Genomic DNA, 19,513 nt, shown 5'->3' with positions numbered 1-19,513 from the left:
CAGAGGTCTGTGGTCTGGTTTGAAAAATGCCTTTTCGGACGGTGAGCGGTGGAAGGTGCTGTGACTCTATTGACTTTTTTTCCCCTCCCATCCTGTTAAATCCACCGTCATGTGGGAGATTTGTCAGCTGGACTCTGTTTCTACATGAGCCTGTGCTTCCGTCTCTGGTCCTTAACGGTTATTGTGTTTTGTTTGGCAGGCGCCCAAGCTTTAAGGTGTGTTTTATTTGCTTGGGTTACGCCCACTCATTACTCTCATGTGCAGGGAAGTTATTGGTTAACTTTTTATTTTCCTCTTTTCAGACATGTAAAGGAAAAGTCCGTTACGGACTCTGGTCTTGAGCCACCTGGATTGGCCATATATAGACGCTGCAACCAATCCAGGCAGACCTGCAGCCATATGTCCATTGATTGGCTCATTCAAAACTGAAAGCTTGTGTTGATAAAGCGGGTCAAGTCTAAGTGCTGACATGAACATGTGGGGATTGTTTTCATCTCTAATCATCACATCCTGACTTTGATTCCCTCCTCTGTACTTATATTTGAAAAGATTACTGTAAATCATGGGGTCTGTTCTGCGGTCTGTCACCTGCTCTCAGTTTTGGAGCCGTCCCTGGCTTTTCTCTATGAACATTTTCTCAGGATGTTGCTTTGTGTTTAAGCTGTTACGCGCAGTACACAAGCCAAAAATGCAGCCTGATGTGAAATGCTAAGCAGACGTCTTTGAGCACAGACTCAGGCCTGAGGCTGCTCTGTTATGTCTCAGTAATGAACAAATAAATCAGTCAGTCCTAATACTTGGCTGCGAGCGTACTGGCTACAATCAAATCATGACATTCACTCAAGCACTCACTGAGCTTGACAGTGCGGAAACAGGCGGCTCCCTTGAGTGTTTGGTTAGCGTGCATGTGGGAATGTGAAAGAGACACTGGTCAGTGATATGTGATATGAATGTGTCTCATTTCCCCTCATTATCTTCTCCTGCTCCACAATCAAAATCCTGCCACTGCCGCTCCCAGTCATCGTATCGTCTCACTGCTGGACTGGATCCAAACCCAGTTCCTGATCGCTGGATTTCACTAGCATCTTTTTCCCTGTGAGTCAGCAGGAATGTGAGGAATGACCTGTGCGAGGCCGGGCTCTTTCCCACCCAGCTCTCATCTGCCCATTTTTAGGCATACCCAAGCCTGGCTACCCTTTCATTTTTCTCTTTTTCATTTTGTCATTCTATCGCTCTGTAAAACGTTTTACTCTAACCTCTTATCCGTCTCCGCCTCCTTTCTCATATGCTTTCTCTCTGTCGTTTCTTTTCAGTCAGCTCAGCACTTTAAATTTCCACAAATTACAGTATATAGGAGAGCCCCTCTGAGCTAGTGCAGCTCTGGCTGCATATTTTGTCGAACCACAGCAAGACCTCAAAACCACTGGCCCTCTTCATCTCATGTGAGACGACCCTCCTCCTCCTCCTCCTCCTCCGCCTCCGCCTCCCTTTTCTTGGGCCCAGCAGTGGGGCACATCAGCCCCCTTTTCAGCCCATCAGCTTGTAGGGCTTAGCCTAACAACCACATCCAGCTCTCCTTAGTGGAAAGCACTTGGCATACAAAGGTTTGTGTCTCGACTCTGCAGGTTTTAACTGGTGCAGCAGGAAATCCTAATGTGTGTGTTTGAGCATGAGGTTTATAAGAAAGGCCTGTCAGAAGAGCTGCTCATCTCTGCATGTGTTGACAGGTTCCCGCTGTCCACAAAAAGAGATATATCTCCCATACGATAGGGGAGGGCTCCCTCTTCCCTCTCCCACTCAGTGTTGTCGCTAACTTGAAAGCACCCAGCTTGTTCAGGTGGTGTGCCTTTCCGCAGGTGTGCTGTATACACACACACCAACACGCTTTAATTACTCCTTTTCGGCTTGACCAAAATAGACCTTTTAACTAATAGTCTCTGAGGGCGATGAAATGGCTCGGTGAGTGTTTAAAGTGGGACACTTCAACATCTGAGTCCGTCACGAGAAGAGGACACATGAATGATAGGTTGGCCCAGAGAGCTGAGCACACGTCTGTCTTAAAGCTGAGCACCAGCTGTTGCCGTGCATGTTTTCTCGTCCTCTGCTCCTTGCTCAGGTGGTCCTGTCTTTTCACATTAGTGAACTCAGATCACTTGTCATCACCAACCTATAAGCCGTCCGTCAGCCCTGCTGACCCTGTAACTCCCTACCTCACGTTTAAATGTGGGTCATGGATATTTAATACAACGTCGTCTGGACGCCACATGCCTGAACATTAATTACATTTATTATTCACCAGCTGTGGCCTTTGGGGATGACGTGATCAGAATCAGAAACTGAGTTCTCTTGCAGGTTGTTTCCTGAACTGTCTGTCTGGTGGGATGGTCTGCTGTGTGAATTTGTCAAGACAGACTGACTGAAAGTCTGCCCCTGCTTGTAAACAAGGGTTAATTGCAGAGGTCAAGAGATGACAACTGGCAGAAATCAAACGCTACAGCTTGCTCTCGACGGTGCTTTGACCCCGTTTATACTTCTTTGCCCTATACTTAAACCGAGAACAGGCTGTGATCCTTTAGCTGCAGTCTCTTATATAACTGTGTGGCCGTTTCTGTAAAGTGATCATGCCTCTGGTGTGTGATGCAAATACAAGAGTGAAATGTGACTAACCTTTGCAAGCCAAATGTTTGCTGTCCCGTGGGGAAACCTGCGCAATTTTAATACTTACCTGTTTTTCTTCGTGTTGTACGTGCAGCTGGATGGAACCGTGGATCTGGACGAGAGACGCCTCATCCGTTCAGCCATCCGGGAGCTGAGGAGGAGGGAGATCGAGGACATGGAGGCCGCTCTGGCCAGCAAGAGATTTCGACCCACGCGGCTCAATCAGCAGGAAGACAAAGAGAACCAGCACAGGTGAGGCCACATACACACAAACACAGGGTTGGCTCAGAAGAACAAACCAGAGGGTTAGCACTTCAGTCCTTCTGTTATGTTTGTATGGCTATCTGTGAGAAGACATTCATTGACGTAATGAATTCCCTAGCCCCTTACCCTAACTCTAACCATCTCAGTGCCTAGCCTTAACCCTAACCATAACCTAAATGTAACCGTTACCCTAAAACCAAGTCTTAACCCTCAAACAGCCTTGTAAAGAAGTGAGGACCAGCCAAAATGTCGTCACGCTGCACAAATGTCCTCACTCCGATGGTGTAAAACTGTGGTCCTCAGAAAGATAGCCGTACAAGAGCACACACACGCACACGCACACACACACGCGCGCGCACACACGGACCTCTCTTAATGACAAACTGCCCCAGACCAGGTGAACTGGAGATGACGAGAAGACAAACCCATTCGCAGCATTCCTCAACTCCAGTGGGAAAAGTCTGGAAATGTCAAGTCAGGAGAACGGAGGTGACAGACAAACTGCAAGCAGAGTCAGTTTTCCAATTTCCATCTAGCGTGCTCATATTTTGCAGTAAATAATTTCATTTTCCTAAACTAAGGTTTCCAGTCAGAATTTAAGTCACAAGAGCCACATTGACGTCGTTTTCCTCCTATCATGCTTTTTTTTTTGTTTGTTTGCCATTCAGAGCCCTCTCTGTGTTTCTCCAGCCCAGTAACACGTTAACTATCATTTAACTGAATAATGCGGATGAGCTGATGGCTCGCTCTAATGCTACACTACCTCTGCCATTTTGTCCAGTAATGTGTTTTTGCTCCCAAACCAAATGAGAAACAGGACAAACAGCCTTGAAAGTATCAAAGAGTACCATTTTGTAATATTGTAAACACTGGAGAGTGCGTATTTTAAAACTGTTTATAGAGGTGTGCACCGTAACAATGTTAGATACATTTTAATGGTGATTTGCGTCATTTGGGAGATAATTTTCTCATAGACTAGAGTAAACTTGTCAGATCTGAATTATTTGCCTGACTGGCTCTGCACATTAAACAATTCCAAGCCAAAATCTAGCAGGTTTATCTGCTGCTGTCGGCCAAATGGCATTATACCAAATCTCATTAAAAAGTGTTTGTTTAATTTGACAAAGGTGCGTTTGCAAAATAACAAAGAAGGTAAAAACAAAGTCAGGTTGGAACTTGAAGTGTTGATGGTTTAATCTTTCTTCTCTTTGTGAAATCTCTGCAAGACAGGTTGGCCCGGGTCCCTGTTCATTTAAGTTCAAGGCTTCATAACAATTGCAGCATCTGATCTGGTGCTAAGTGAAGATTTTCTTCCGTCAGTCTCTTTCTCTGTCACTAAATCCCAATAAGAACAGTGGCTGGGTCGAATCATTTCCATTCACCGCTGCTCTCAGATGACTTGGGTTACAAAAACAGAGGAGGCGCCTCACTGAAGCTGCTAAAGAAAGCATACCTGCCGTTGCACGTGCATGCGCGTATGCACACGCTCAGACAAACAGACGCACACGACCCATCTGAAAGTTGCATTATCCCGTGCCTCTCAGTGACGGAATGTGAAATATTCCACATTTTTTAATACCAATGACTGGAGAAAAGCGAGGGTAATGAGAGCGCTGGAGGAGCGTATGAGTAATAGGAACCAACTTGAAAGCAAGCTGTGAAATGGAGAAATCTGAGGCAGAGAAGAGGGAGGATGAGAGCAGCCTTTTTCAGACAGTTTGTGTCATTCAGTATCACTTCTTCCAGACGGATTTGGGAGGGTTTCCTCTTTCTTTCCTCCGTTCAGAATAACTGGTGTGTTATCGCTGAATTGTCTGTGGCTGCCTTTCACGTGCAACTAATCCTCAGATGATGGTTTAATATATATGTTTTAAAATATTAAAATGTCTACTTTGTGCTGACATTTCACTGTCTCTCTCAGGTCAGAATCCAATGAGAACTTGGACGTCTTGTCAAAGAAACTGCAATCAATCCAAGACATCGATGAACTGATGAAAATGGTGAATATTACTGAACAAAAATCATTAACTATGATCACACTGACAGATTCACTTTGTCATGAGTGCGCTGATGTTTTGCTTATGTTTGCTCATAGCTCCGTGCAGCCAGCGAGTACGAGGAGAGGAAGATGATCCGAGCGACCATTCGACAAATCCGAGAAGAACAACAGCAAAGTGAGTCCGTCTGTTTTGTCAGATCTTTTACGACTTGTCTCAGAAACATTTTTAAACATGTGACAGACGCCACTTCTGTCATTCTGGCATATCAAGTTAGATAAATCTGCTAGTCTGTGTGCCAAATGATGCAATGATGCTGTTTTTAAATGTCTGTGGCTCCTTGCAAGTTACTTAAATTGATTTGATGGGGACACTAAAAAAGAAAATCCGAAGAATCTGGCACAATGTTTATCTGCTCAAGGTGCATTTTGGCAGCAAGTACTGACACTGGGTGGCCTGATGGGGGCGCAAAATTAAAGGAAAAATTTCAATCTACCTGTTCATGTGTTAAACTTGAAAGGAAAAGTAAGTTCATATTTTCAGTGTGTAGGAAATGAAGTGCACGTGTCAGCGTCCGTCTGGTGCCATAGTTACTACAGAAGACCTACCTATGCTGCTGGATCAGATAATGGATTCCTGTCATACCTTAGTGCCGTCTGGTCTGTGTGAGGCCCCTGTCATTCTGAAACCCTGTGATACATCAGCCGGCAGACACATACAGACTCGAACAAAAAAAATAAAAAATGACCAACCTCTACCCAGGCCATCTCAGGACACATCAGATAATCTTGTCCTCTGGCAGCTTTGATTACATTTCCTGTTCTTTGAATTTCACTAATGGCAAGAAGGTTAATATCAAATTCTAGTGTCTAAGTGCTGTCTATATTTGTTTTTAGGGTCTGTGGAGAGCGGGAAAACTTCTGGTCGCTGCCAAGAGCCTGAGAGCGTCGAGTCCCAAAGCAGCATGGGAGTTGGGGTGAGTACAGCAGAGTTAATGGAGTTAAAAGTGTTTACCTGGTCTGGACATCTCCATTAGGACAGATGGGTAAACTGTCTCAGATCTAATATGAGCTTGTGTCGGTTTGCATTTAGAAAAATGAACCGAGCACAGACCAATTTGCGGGTGATGAGTTTGTTTGCATGGCAACAGTGACCACTGAGGTTTCTTTGCTGCCACAATGAAGAATGCAGCGAACAACAACAACAAGCATTGTGGCTTGAGTCGCACACTGGATCATGAATGTGACCACACCGCACGCAAACACACACACGCACACAAAACACATGCCTCCACTGCCACGGACTCAGGAATGTCTTTTGTTTTTTGCGTCCTCATTCAGGTTTGGTATGAGGAGAAATATAGAATTTACTTTGACACCGGTGATTAGTGAAGGCAGTAAATAGTTTTTCTGTCACTACAGCTTTTTTTTTGCTTTTTTTTTTTATTTTTTTTACAGTTTTTGAAAAATGAGGTGTATTTTTCATGCTTTAGTCATATGTGTGTACACTGATCAGCCACAACATTAAAACCACTGACAGAAGAAGTAAGTAACATTGACCATCTTGTTAAAATACAATATTCTGCTAGGAAACTTTTACACCTGGCATTTGTGTGGATGTTACTTAGACATGTAGCACTCACCTAGACCAGACCAGGCACCCCATAGCAATGACACTCCTTGATGGCAGAAGCCATCCCCAGCAGGATGCAGCCTGACACAGACACACACACACAAATGGTTTAGGAACATCTGAAAAAAACATGAAAAACCGCACAAGGTGTTGACCTGGCCTCCAAATTACCTAGATCCCAAACTAATCAAGTATTTGTGGGAGGATCCACAGAGGCCCCTCCCCTCAACCCATAGGACCCAAAGGCCCCCACTAACAACATTCTGTTGCCAGACACAACAGGACACCCTCGGAAGACCCATGTCTATTCTCTGATGAATCACAACTGTTTTGGAGGCACAAGGGAGACCTACACAATATTAGGAAGGTGGTCATAATGTTTTGACTGATCGGGGTATGTATGTACGTATGATTATCTTGTTCCTCTCCTCTCTGTTTTTCTGTCCTTACCTGGCTTGCCTCAAGCAGATGGGACCCCCCCATATGAGCTGGGTTCTGCTCAAGGTTTGTTTCTTAGTGCTTGCTCTAAGGGTCTTAAGCAAGGTTTTGTGTCTTGACGCGATAAATGAAACTGAATTGAAATGAATTAGTGTTAAAATGATGTTAAATCCATCTGAATCCCTCTTCAACAACTTTTTAAAACGTGAGCCTCCTCGTATGATTTTTCTCAGATGTCTTTCACAGCTGACCTGCCCTCTAGTGGCTGAGTCTTTCCTCCTTGAGATGTGGAGATATAAGGCTTAACTTTTTAGAGGGTGCTTTCTAGGGGCCAGATGTTATCTGCTCCTTTTGATCGTAGGTTTTTCATGAATGCTCTGTTTCTAGTGGATAAGATTCCTGTTGAGGAAAAGCAAAGTTGATTCTCATTGTATGCAGTCACCGCTCTCCTAACTAATCCTTTGAGCGATGGGAACATCTCTTGTATTTATGCGTTTAAGGATAACGCAATCAGTCACATTATCAGCGTTCTGGTGGTTCGTTTGAAAGCACCCATGTTTTTCCCACCACAGTGGTAGAAAGGGGAATAAATGAGGCTGTTAGTATCAGTCCCATTGTCTGTTGTAGCCCATGCTCTGCTTGCATGCTATCCTTTGTGTGTGGATGTGTGTATTCTCCTCACATAGGAAGCAATGATAGCATGCTGACGTAACAGGATGCTCCAACATTCAAGCCTTTTTACCTCACTTCCTGTAAGACAGCTGAGCGGCTTGTGAGTCATGAAGACGGCGTGCTGGATGGTGGTAGTGGTGGTACGGATGATGGGGGGGGTAGTTTGGACTGGTGGACTCGCAGCCCACCAGCTGTGGCCCAGCAGTCTGGTCTGCTCTGGAATGGGGACGTGGCCAAAAACAACATCAGCCAGCAGCAGCAGGGCTCCTTCCACTCACATCACAGTGGCGGATCTCTTTGAGCTGCTTGCAATTGTCCTGTGGAAGATGGTGGTCTTAGATAGGCGTCCACAGCAGACAAACACACGCACTGTGCAATATGTGGGCCCGGGCAGCAGCTTGAAAGAAACACCAGCTCAAGAACTTGTGTTCAATTACTACACTGGTCATCTGTCATTTTTACCAGAATCTATTTAGAAGTCGAGGCTTTTATTGGTTGACATTCAGGGACCGCTGAGGTACACTAAAAGTTTCCTTCTGCTCATTTGGAAATAACGGTTCCGTAACAGCTTATAAAAAGCTTTAATTATATGTACGTAGGAGAAAAAATGTCTGCTTTTTTTTTTTTTATTACCGTGACATATAAAAACACAAAATATTCAGGTATGTTTCAGGTATGAGCATAATAATAATAAAGATAAAAGGTCAAAACAAAGGCAAAAGTGTGTCAGGAGTTAATGTGTTAGCCAGGCAACCCATTAACCTGTAAGGAAGTGTGTGTGTGTGTGTGTGTGTGTGTGTGTGTGTGTGTGTGTGTGTGAGACAGAAAGTGTGGTGGGGGTCATATCCCTCTGGAGACAGAATGGGAGGGAGGGGAAGTCAAAGGAGTGGCTTGTTGGTATTGTGTGTATGTGTGTGTGTGTGTGTGTGGCATAAATGTTTGTGTGTCTGTGTGTGATGTGGCTGAGGGAGCAGAGCGGCAGAATAGCGGACGTCCTGACTCCAAGAGGGTTACTGCTGAGCGACGGGGAGAGAAAGAGAAAGGGTGAGTTAAAGAGAGAGAGAGAGAGAGAAAGAGAGAGAGAGAGGGAGGCATTCAGTCTGGTGAAGAGAAGGTAAATGTCACACTGATTTTCTTGCTGTCGTGTGTCACAGACCAAACGCTCCTCTGACCTTCTTGATTTTTTATTTATTTTTTTATTGGAAAATCATTTAACCATCTTCCTTCATCAGTCTGTTTTTGTTTCTTTCTGATTGGAGGATGGGATGTGCCTGCCTCTCTGTTTACAGTTCAGGTTTGTGTACACTGTGCTTTATTGCTCACTTAGATTGATTGCTATTCATTTTATGCCACAGGTTGAATAATTATGGGTTTTGTTTTTATGACACATGGCATGAAATTCATGTGAATGTAATCCAGTGAAATAACTCTTAAGTATTTTATAACACATTTTAAAACAGAGCTTTCTTTTCAGCGCTTCATCAGTTCATCATAATGTGTTTATTCATCTAACCCTGCGATTTTAGAGGTTTGCATGCCGTCAAGATAAATTGGGAAAGCTCAGGTATGACTGATGACTGGGTGGTGGGGGTTGCAGCTCCAGACAATAGTTTTGTTTGTTCCCCGAGCTCATAAACATGTCGCAAGAAGAGACCTGATGAAAGAGCAGCTCTAAAACCGGGCCTTGCGTTTGCAATAGAGACGGTTTAGCGGGACTTTGGAGATAAGTTGAGATCGCTCGCTGTAGGACAAAAAGTACAGTGGGAGCATTTTTTAAAAAAAGACCAGAAAGTAAGCATAGATTGGCATGTGATGATTTGCAGAAAGTAAATGAGGAATGAGACTCCAGCCTGACGACTTCTGTGGGTTTCCTTCACTCAAGGCGGAGTGTGTGCGGGACTGAGATGATTGCTGCTTCATTCCAGCTACTGTATTTCAGCTTTTGGAGGTGAGCCGAGTGTGCGGTTCCTCACGCTGCAGTAATGGAAAGTGAGCCACCGGGTCTCTTCCACGTGGAGCCATGGAAGACCCTCAAATGGTCTGACCTCACCGATCGTGTGATGGATTTAACTTCCATGGAAAACTGGAGCAGTGGAGCTCGGCGCGTTAATCCGCAGTAGATCTCAGTTGTCTGAACTGGTTGGTGAAGGAGGTGTCATTCTCATTGTTTTTTTATTGTGGAGTTGAGGCTTCAGAGGAGTACAGATGGCCCACGCCTTGCTGTGGTCGCACGAGGGGATAGTTGTTTTTGTGTGCGCGAGTTTGAGATGTTGCAATTATAGTCTGACACAAACGGGCTCCTGAAGCCAGATGGGATGAGTGCTTCGTGGGCGCGCTGGAGTGGGTTGGTGTCAATGTTGGTTCCACTCTGTCAGGTCCTGTCTGTCGGGGCCAGAGGTAAGCCGCTAATGACAGCATGGTAGCTGGCAGCAGGTCCTGCACTCTGGTCTCCTTCTCCAGTTCCACTTTATCTTCCCTTTTTTCGTTCTGCCTCGCTGTCTGTGAGAAATATGTTCCCTGTGGTTTAGTGGGAGCTTTGAAATGATGGCTGTCTGTCTGACTCCTGGTAGAAGAAGGAGAGGGTGAGGAAAGACTTGTTCTCTTTAATTGAGTTTATGGCTCTAACACAATCATCTCCCCCCCCAAGACTCTTTGAGCGACTCCAATTAGGAGGAGAATGCCCTTTGTTTGTGTCCTCTCGCATTATAGCGCCTTCACCCTCTTGTTGCTGTTTGTGTCCGCTAAACTCATCAGACACTTTAATGAGTCATTATAAGAGCATTCTGCTAAATTTCCACTTTCCACTGTGCCATGCCAGACTGTATCAGCAACATTTACCGTTGTCCTGAAAAGCTGAGAGGATATTCTTATAGCCCAGGATCTGTTCTGCATTTTTGCTCCATATGGAAAAGTGGAAGATGGAAAAAGTGACACCTGTTATGTAGATTTACATTTCTAAGATTTCACATTCGGGATTTTAAACCCTTTTGTTTTTACCAGACACAGATTGATCTCACCTGGATGATTTAAGCTACAAAACCACTTTATTTATTTACTTATTTCTTAGTAAATTACGTGACGCATTTAATCGTGTGTCTTCACCCGAGCAGTGCCCTTCCAGATTCACCTTTCCCGTTTGTACTGCTGTCCCCTGCGGCAGTGTCTGATTACGTTTTCTTTTCAGTAATTGAGCTGCTCTGCCCTGTAATCTGCTCAAGGTGGGGAAGGTCACAGTCAATAGAGCAGAGAGCCTTGAGTCTTTTCTCACCTCTGTCTCTGACTTGTGTTTACGTTCAAAAGGGCTTTTGCGGCTGATCGCAGCGTTAACTTGCAGCCTCGCCTCGACGGCCTTGATCACACATTGTGTTGATTAAAATCCTTTCACAACACAGTGGTGTGACTTACAACATATTCACACCGCTCCTGCTCGCGGCCGTGCCAGTCTCTCGGTCTCTAGGATAACATTGTTTGCACATGCCAAGCTCATTGTGGTTTGGTTTGTGTGCTTTCTTTCCTCGCTTTAGAGATTGTGAATGTGTTTCAGAAGCATATTTAAGTAATAGCAGGCTGCAAATCTGGCTTAAGTATTATATTTTCAGGATGTAAGGTCATGTCCTGTGTGTTTTTTCAGGATCCACCCAAACTTCTGTTGGACTCTTCTTAACCCAGGTGTCTCGTTTAAAACACAGATAATGTGCTGCGATGTAGTTCATCATTTCAAATGAGCTACCGAATGATTCAAAACACCTGGAGCTCCACACGAGAACTTTTTTCCCTTTGATATATCTTTATTTTTTCAGGTTTTTCAGGAGTTAAAAAAAAAAAAAGAAAAAGAAAAAGTTTGGGGATGATTTAAAGAGAGAGCGTGTGATTGTGTGTAACGTGCTCAGAGGACCCTTATTTGTGCAGCTGATTCTCCTGTGGAGTAGCTCAAGGTCAGGCACCAGAGGCCCAACAGTAGTCTCAGCATCTACATCCTCCCCTCCGCACACCTCTCTTGTTTCCTCTCCATATGCTGAAGTGCTGCTGCTTCTCCCTGGAGATCACCCTGAGCTCTAATAACTCATTGCAGATTAGGGCCAGAGTGCTGCAGACAGACGGGCGTTTTGTCGTGATCAGGCTGCAGGTAATCTGGAGGTGCAGGTGCTACGTAAAGTCATACACCGTCCTAAAGCCTGTTCTGGAGGCATATGTTGGTGCACGTCTGTCTGAGAGACACACTTGGTGGAACATAAAATAGATCTTTACTTTTCCAGGCGGCTAAGTGTGTTGCACATCATGGCTGGAGCGTTTGACCTCAGCCTCCAACAAAAGACTGTTGTAATCACTGACTCACCTCAAACAGACGATAGACATAGAACTCATGTTTTCGCTCTGGTTTGGATCAGGGCAGTGGGTTGGCAGTGTGGCAGTGGTGGCATTTAATTAACTGTGCTTTTTTTTCCCCAGCTGTATTGAAGGACACTGAGCACACGTGATTCTTCTCTGTTGTTTACAGGAGACAGAGCGGGAGAGCCACAGTGAGCGAGAGCGCATCAGACCTCAGATCCAGCAGACACAACAAAGTAAAGGTAAAAAAATATATATATATGTATATAATAAAAACTCCCTCATCATTGGACTGAATGTGACTGGCCTTCACACTAGTGTCTAGAATCGTGGCAGTACAAAAGCTTGTGTATATACTGTAAACATTCACCTAAAGGTCGAGTTTGGGTTGCCACCAATAACACGAAACCCAACACAACCCACCTCTGTTACACGTACCTGCGACTGCACACATCACTCGAGCTGATTTCTTTTCCTTCAGTGCCTGTTAAAATATTCAGCCAAAGGAGCCATTCTCCTGAGGTGGCGGTCAGGAGGTCATATTAGCTCGGGCTCTTTGAGCTCCTTCATCTAACTTTATTAACTGTTTGGCGTCCCTCGCATGCATAGGCTTAATGACTGTGGCTTCTTAAGTGTGAAGTGATTTCATTAACCACTCTGTTAGTCCAACCATCAATAAAGTAGTATGAATGTGCGCCTTCAGGGGGGAATGAATGTGTTTCGTTCACTCAAATCCTTATGAGTTTGTAGGAACAGAGCCAACAATAGTGCATTGTTGACAAGTAATTATTGCAAAACCTACATATTCTTAAATCTCTTAAACACATGGTTAAAAAGTTCATGTTTGGCTAACTGGCCTGAGTCTAGCTGTCATAATAGTGTCATTCTGTGTGGCCTGGTCAGCCTTGGGTTGGGCTCTTGGTCTCCTTCACATGGACCATGGGTTGGTGGTGGGAAGCGGCAGAAGGAAACCCAACAACCACACCTCTGCTAAATAAAGATGATACCAGAACAGAACTAAGGTTTTCTCGACGTGGCGGAGAAACTCCCCACACAGTTCTGGATTTATCACAGCGTTACATTTTAAGCCAGGGCGAAACAAGGATAAACAGAGGGAGACCACCGTATGAACGCAAAGAAGAAAGGGATCGTTTAAAGTGGATATCAATCAACGAAGACACTGGAGTTCAGTGTGGCTGTGACAGGTCGTCTTTACAGCAGAAAATAAGAGATTAACTCGGATGATGTTTTTTCTTTTTTTTTTTTCTTTTCCTGGTCTTTGAATGCAGCACAAAACTCATACCTCCACCTTTCCGACAAAGAAACGTATATTTACACGCTTTACCTCAACGACCATGTGTCCAGCCCTGCTGCATTCTAGTGCAAACTGTAGGAAGCAAAGCTATGATTTAGGAAATGAAATGTTTTCAGAGACTCTCTGTGGAATGCACTAAAAGAGAGAAACTGGTTCACCAGTTGTAATTTCACATAGTAACCCAGTGACTGCACTGAACACTGTCTCGACCGTGTGTATTCACAAATAGTATACAAATATCAGGGCGCTGTTTAGAAAAGTGTGATTTATAAACCGCAAGTGTAAATTTTAAGGACTAATGATGTCATTTAATGATTGCCCCAGTGCTGACCAACATTGCCGTTTTAGTCCATCACTTTGGTTCCCACTTCTCAGGCAACAACAACTGGATGAATTGCCGTGACATCTTACAGACACATACGTCGCCTTATAAAGGAACCGATCCCCGATTTTTATTTGGCACCATTAATGGCTATTTAAATTTAGCCCAGGAAATTAATCCTATCAGCTTCACTTCTACTTTACAGTAACCTAAACATGTTTAACATTATACCCTGTTTAGCGTCTGCATGTTAGCATTGTCACTGCGAGCGTATATTAGCATGCTGGCATTAGCATTTAGCTCCACTTTGTACAGCGCTTTGCACAGGCAATAGCACGGCTGCTGACTCTATACTTGTTTATACCGCAGTGGTTTCTTTTTATTTGAAAGAAAAGCTAACAACATCTAGGAAATTACTTCCCGTCTAAATAGTCTTGAAGTCATCTTCCATAAAACTGTGTTTGACGCCAAAGCTGAGATCGTATGAACCCATGTTTACCCCAGGCCGCGAGCTGCCGAGAAAAAGTTGAAAAACTTGTGTTGACCTGTTCTCAGTGGGGACAAATATGGGCTTTTCTCGGGCCATTGCCTCACTGTGAAAGCCATATAAAGAAAACTCTTGCTTGTCCTTTGTTTATCCTCCGTGTATATTGACAGGCAGCCGTCCGCACAAGCCATGCAGCTTTTGTAGCTATTTTGAAGAAAAAAAGCCAAGCCTTTCATTATCCGGTAGAAGTGGGGATTTTCCCAGAAATCGCTGCACAATACATACAACTGCGTCCCAACGGACAAGACATGAACAATAACGTGAGGGTTTGTTGAAGTAGCCATGTGTTTTGGCTCTCACTACAGTGGGCCAGTAATTGAGTTTGGGTTCATTGGATATAGACTGTCCAGTGGAGCATTCATAGTGTCACATGTGAGAATAGCATCAACTTATTGCCCTAATTGTGTATCATAGTCACGTTTTTCTCTTCAGTTGCGTAATCATCTGTCCTGTCTAATTAACTACTTGTTGACATTTTTATCTTCTCGTGTCTGGAGCAATTTGTAGTCTTGTTTTTGAGATGCGTTAAGTGAATAAACGTAATTGTGTCTAGACCGCGTGTAATTTACCGTCTTTTTTTTGGGAGGTGTTGCACAATAATGAATAAATACAGATCAGCTGCGTCAAATGAGGCTGAGAATGTACGGCCTTGATCCTGCCTGCTTGAAAGTTGAAAGGGACCGAGCCGGCTGCCTCTGGTCAGACGGGAGTTCCTCTTTGATTTGGTTTGTAAATGACAGGCATGCATACTTGATGAACCCCATTTGGCTGCAAAGCTGGTGCACGCTAAGGTCATTTAGACGTGCTTTTAATGTCTTGATTTGAACATGTGATGTGGAAACTGGACGCACTTTCTGTTTTCTGCGTTTTTCCTATCTATGGTGCAAACGCAATCTCAGATATTTCATCACATAGCAGCCCTGTGTGGTGTTGGAGGTAGAAATGATCACAGGGGGGCGCCACTGTGTTGTTTGGAGTGTGGTTTCCTGAGGAGAGAGGCGACGTGAAGAAGCTTGGACAGAAAGGAAGGGGACGTACTTGTGCTGGTCTCTATTTCACCCACACTTGCTCCCCGACTTCTTGCAGTTGCTATGTGCTATATGAGCCCTTTCTTCACTCCTGAGCCCTCCTCCTATGTTACGCACATCCACCAACACAATCTCACAAATCTTGCTCAGGAACCGTGGCCAGTCTGGAGGAAATGTCTGCATCCCCTCATGTCTCCACATGCCTCCTCTGTGATCCTGAGTGATATTTTCTAGCCAGGCCTCCCTTGGGGCCCCAGTGCTAAGGAAGTATTTAATTTACATAATTTCAGTCTCTTACTTTGCCTCCTACTCCATCCTTTGCTTACATACAACAACGCCCTCTTCACTTTAGTTTACTTCTGATCTGAAGAATTGAAGTTAAACAAATTATGTTTAGAAAATCAGGCAAGCCACAAGTTACAAAAAGTTATTTATTGCACATTTTTCATTTGTGTTTTTTGAAACAGGTTCCAACTCAGGCATGGTGTTGGTTCTTGATCACCTGGGAAAGGATGATGGCTCTGGACCTCTGTTGATCCAGCCTCAGCGAGAAGCTGTGACCACCGAGTCTGACCTGGTCCTGTCTCACCGTCAAAGGTCAGACTCCACAGCTTCAGACCGCAGCGGGACCTCTGTGCTTTCCAAGTCCAATCTGGATTCTGTGGCCTCAGAGAAGAGTCTGGGCTCAGCCTACAGAGCCCGGCTCGACTCGGGGGCCTCAGATAGGAGCCAGAGTTCCTCTCAGCGTGGTCGGCTAGACTCTGGGGCTTCCGAGCGAAGCGTTAGCTCCCAGTCTCATATCAGACAGAGACTGGGCTCAGATGTCTCTGATTCATGTGTCAGACCCCGCCTGGGCTCTGGGGCTTCAGATAGCACCAGCCTGTTGTCAAGGAAGCGGACAGACTCGGGGACGTCTGATCAGAGTGTGAGTATGGCTACAGAGGAGAGGCCTCCAACAGAGGAGGTGGAGGTAGCCACAAGTGGGTCGACCTGCAGCACAGATTCAGAAACCGAGAGCAGAAGCCAAACTCCAGGCAGCAACCAAGCTCCGACCAAGCAGGACGGCACCGTCGACCAGGACCAGCCTGATGGAGCCGTTTTGTCTCGGGGACGTCCTGCAGATGGCCTGCTCAACGGCAGCAACAAAGGAAAAACTGACTTCCAGAAACAAAAGGTGGAGTATGCAGTGCTTGTGTCAGATGAATGCCTGATCTCTTTTTGTGTGGAATACGTAGACGGTGACAAATTAATATTGGAAAATAAAAGAGTGGAGAAGCGTAACTAACGTAGCCTCCATACAGGGCGGGACGGGTCACTGACTGGTTTAATGAGTGAAAAATGATCAAGGCTTCAGAGTCACAATCTGAGCCACACAAAAGACATTTAAAGTCCAACTTTTTTACCAGCTGATTTGTGTTTTAGAGAGTAGTGCAGACTCTTTTTTTTTTTCCTTTACTTTGTCACTAATTCTCAGAAAAGATATAACCAGCTGCAGCCTTTATCATAACTGCGCCACTAGAGTGGGGTGCTGAGCTGCATAGCAACACCCAAAAGCATCAACAGTCCAAGTTTCTTTACTTGACATTTCATTATTACTGACAAGACACTCCGACACTCTATTATTCAGTGACACCCAGGTCACATCGGCATCCATAAACACAACGCTCTGAGCTCCTGTTTGACGCAGCTGAACTTTTGTTACTTGGTTACACAAACAAACTGTGCACCTGACTGTCTCTGCTTCACCTCAGCGTCATGTCAGCCTCACCTGCTGTCACAGCGGGATGGACGGCGTTACTGGCCAGAGATTCTGTCTCTCTTCATGTTACAGCTCTGAGAACACACAAACACACAGAGCTTCTGTTCCTGCGCTGGCTGTTATCTGTAAAGCAATATTTCCCTTCTTGGGTGCTCCGGTCGCCATGACGGCGTCATGTCTCTCTTCTAAATGTGTTTACCCAAGGCTGGCCCTGGACTTCTTTTTTTTTTTTTTTTTTTTTTTATTGTTCCCTGCTATATACTCTGATGCTCAGTCTCCTGAGAGTAATGTAAACACTCCGGGGTCCATCATGGCCTCGCCGCCAGAAAAAGAACAGAGGCCCACAGTTTCACTCCATACACAAATGTTACATAATGAAAACACCACCCTTCGACTCTCTGTTTAGGATTGTGTGTCTGCAGTTGTCAGCACAACCATACATGCAGACTCTCATGAATGTGCATTGCTGCCGTGTTAAACGTGCCCTGAGGTTGTTGATGCAGACACAGTACGTGTTAACCTTTTGTTTCTTCATTTTTTTTCCCCTTTTTAGATAACACTTAACAGTGATCTGGCCCTCAGACAGGGAAAAGCAAAGGATCCGGGTAAGAAACTGATTCAGATCTCTGACTTAAATCAGTAAAACAAGTTTGATCATGTTTTAAGATGAATTTAGGACAATCATCATTTCCTGTTTCTCAAATTTAAACATTTGCAGGGTTTTTCTATTAAATAACTCAATTGAGAACATTTAGATTTCTCTTATAATTAGTTACATCCCAACAGATGGTTTGTTTCCTTGTAGGACTCCAGTTTGTGGAAACAATCAAAGCCATTATTGTGACCAGGATACAACCACTCACAGGGTGGAGAGCATGTTATAATATACGCCATTTTCTCTGCCTCTATCAGACAGTGCTCTTCCTTGTGTCCACTGTAATATAAACACTGGTTTCCACCCCCCGGAGCGGCACTTCTTTCCTCATTGTGATGTTGTCATTTGTCTGCACGTGATCAGGTGCTTTGTACACATCGCTGCACAGTGTCGGGATCAGAGAATGTAAAGCATAGTACTAGCCTGAAAAGTGGGGGAGGTTAATAATAAGGAGGTTGGAACAAAACCTTGGCTCTGTGACACTACTATACTTTCAACTCCTCTTCTGCTTTTTGTATTGACAGCACCTGAGAAGAAAGATGTTGTATTGGAACAATTCAGCCGCACCAACTCTGTGCGTGACCGAATGCGCAAGTTCACAGAGCCCAGCCAGAGCCCAAATATTCTCCCTTTGAAGAAGGCTCCTCTGAGGAACGGGATCACCTTCGGCAGCAGCGGCCAGACAAATCTTTCCAGAGCTGCTGAACTGTTTACACACACGGCAGCATCTCTCAGCACATCTGGAGACAGGCCAGCGAGGCCACGTGTGGACTCTGCATCTGACACCAGCGCAGCATCCCAGAGTCAGGCCACACCTCAGCCAAGAGGCGTGGCTAACAAACCTATGTCTGCAGCGAGCCAATCGCAGAACGCCATGGGTGGGATGAGGCATCCAGCTGAAAAAGATGTGCACGCCTCCAGCAACTCAAAGGAAGACAGTACCCCAGGGAGAGCAGCTGGAAAAAAAGTCACCCAGGGAGAGGCAGACCCGGACATGAAGACCTTTCTCACCATTGAGATCAAGGATGGACGCGCCACCACCACGTCTACATCGGCCCCTAGGACCAACATCGTACCCATCACCACCACCATGACCCCACGCATCACCACGAATGCGACACTGGGGCAAAGGCAAGGTAGGACCGTCAACTTTACAGCAATAGGAGGCACTCACTCTACAGCTCATGTGTCCTCTAGTGACCAGTTTTCCACCATGTGATTAATTTGTAGTGTTTTGATCTGAGTCAGAATCACAGCTGTTCTTCCATCCGTCGAACACACCATGCTTTGTAGTTAACACTTAATTATATTTACTTTTTAAGTCTGCAAAGCTGCAGCCTGCTGTGTTTCTCGTGCCATGCATCTTAATTTAGCTTAACTGAATTTTATTGGTCATATATGAACCCTTGCATCGCTCTGAAATCAGAGTGGGAGGTGAACCAGCTCTGAGGAGTCGGGTCATGATGTGGGATGATGACAGGGGTTTTTGTGAGGCTAAAGAAATAGATAAGGGCTGAATATTAGATGGCGTGGTTGCACTGAAGGGCATTTGTTATAGAGTGGGCATGCTGCTCAGAGTGGAGGGGGCTGAGGTCACTAGTCAAGAGCAGAGAGCATATTGTTACAAAGGAAGAAATAACGGGCTGTCCCAGGACAAACTGAATAGTAATACTGTCATGGAGCGAGTCTGCCAGCCCACACAGCACAGAGCTTTGTTTGTTATATTCTGTAGATATTGTCTGCCGTCTCTTAATATAAAACAATGCACATTTACTTGCGTCATTCCTTTGAGTGTGATTTAAATTATAAAAGTATTTCTGGGAAACCAGCCCACTGGTCACTTTACACTGCAGTTGTAGCCACTGGACTATCGTCAGTTAGAAAATGGATGGATACC

The 19,513-nt window shown here is 44.9% G+C and overlaps 1 protein-coding gene across 2 annotated transcripts in view; it reads left to right on the top strand.

The window, feature by feature from the left end:
* Nucleotides 1–19,513, top strand: part of smtnb (smoothelin b) — a 42,618-nt gene that overhangs the window by 9,758 nt on the left and 13,347 nt on the right. Inside the window, exons 2-9 of one of the 2 annotated variants that reach the window (XM_084552454.1) lie at nucleotides 2,753–2,910; nucleotides 4,844–4,922; nucleotides 5,018–5,096; nucleotides 5,816–5,895; nucleotides 12,160–12,232; nucleotides 15,670–16,376; nucleotides 17,515–17,566; nucleotides 18,141–18,752. In XM_084552454.1, coding sequence (XP_084408580.1) covers nucleotides 2,753–2,910; nucleotides 4,844–4,922; nucleotides 5,018–5,096; nucleotides 5,816–5,895; nucleotides 12,160–12,232; nucleotides 15,670–16,376; nucleotides 17,515–17,566; nucleotides 18,141–18,752 — 1,840 coding nt within the window. Of the gene's footprint in view, nucleotides 1–2,752; nucleotides 2,911–4,843; nucleotides 4,923–5,017; nucleotides 5,097–5,815; nucleotides 5,896–8,704; nucleotides 8,956–12,159; nucleotides 12,233–15,669; nucleotides 16,377–17,514; nucleotides 17,567–18,140; nucleotides 18,753–19,513 lie in introns of those variants that run through there. The other variant, XM_084552455.1, reaches the window with a different exon arrangement.

This window comes from Chelon labrosus (genome assembly GCF_963514085.1).
Source record: "Chelon labrosus genome assembly, chromosome: 9".
Lineage (NCBI taxonomy): Eukaryota > Metazoa > Chordata > Actinopteri > Mugiliformes > Mugilidae > Chelon > Chelon labrosus.
This window is presented reverse-complemented; position numbering and strand designations above follow the sequence as displayed.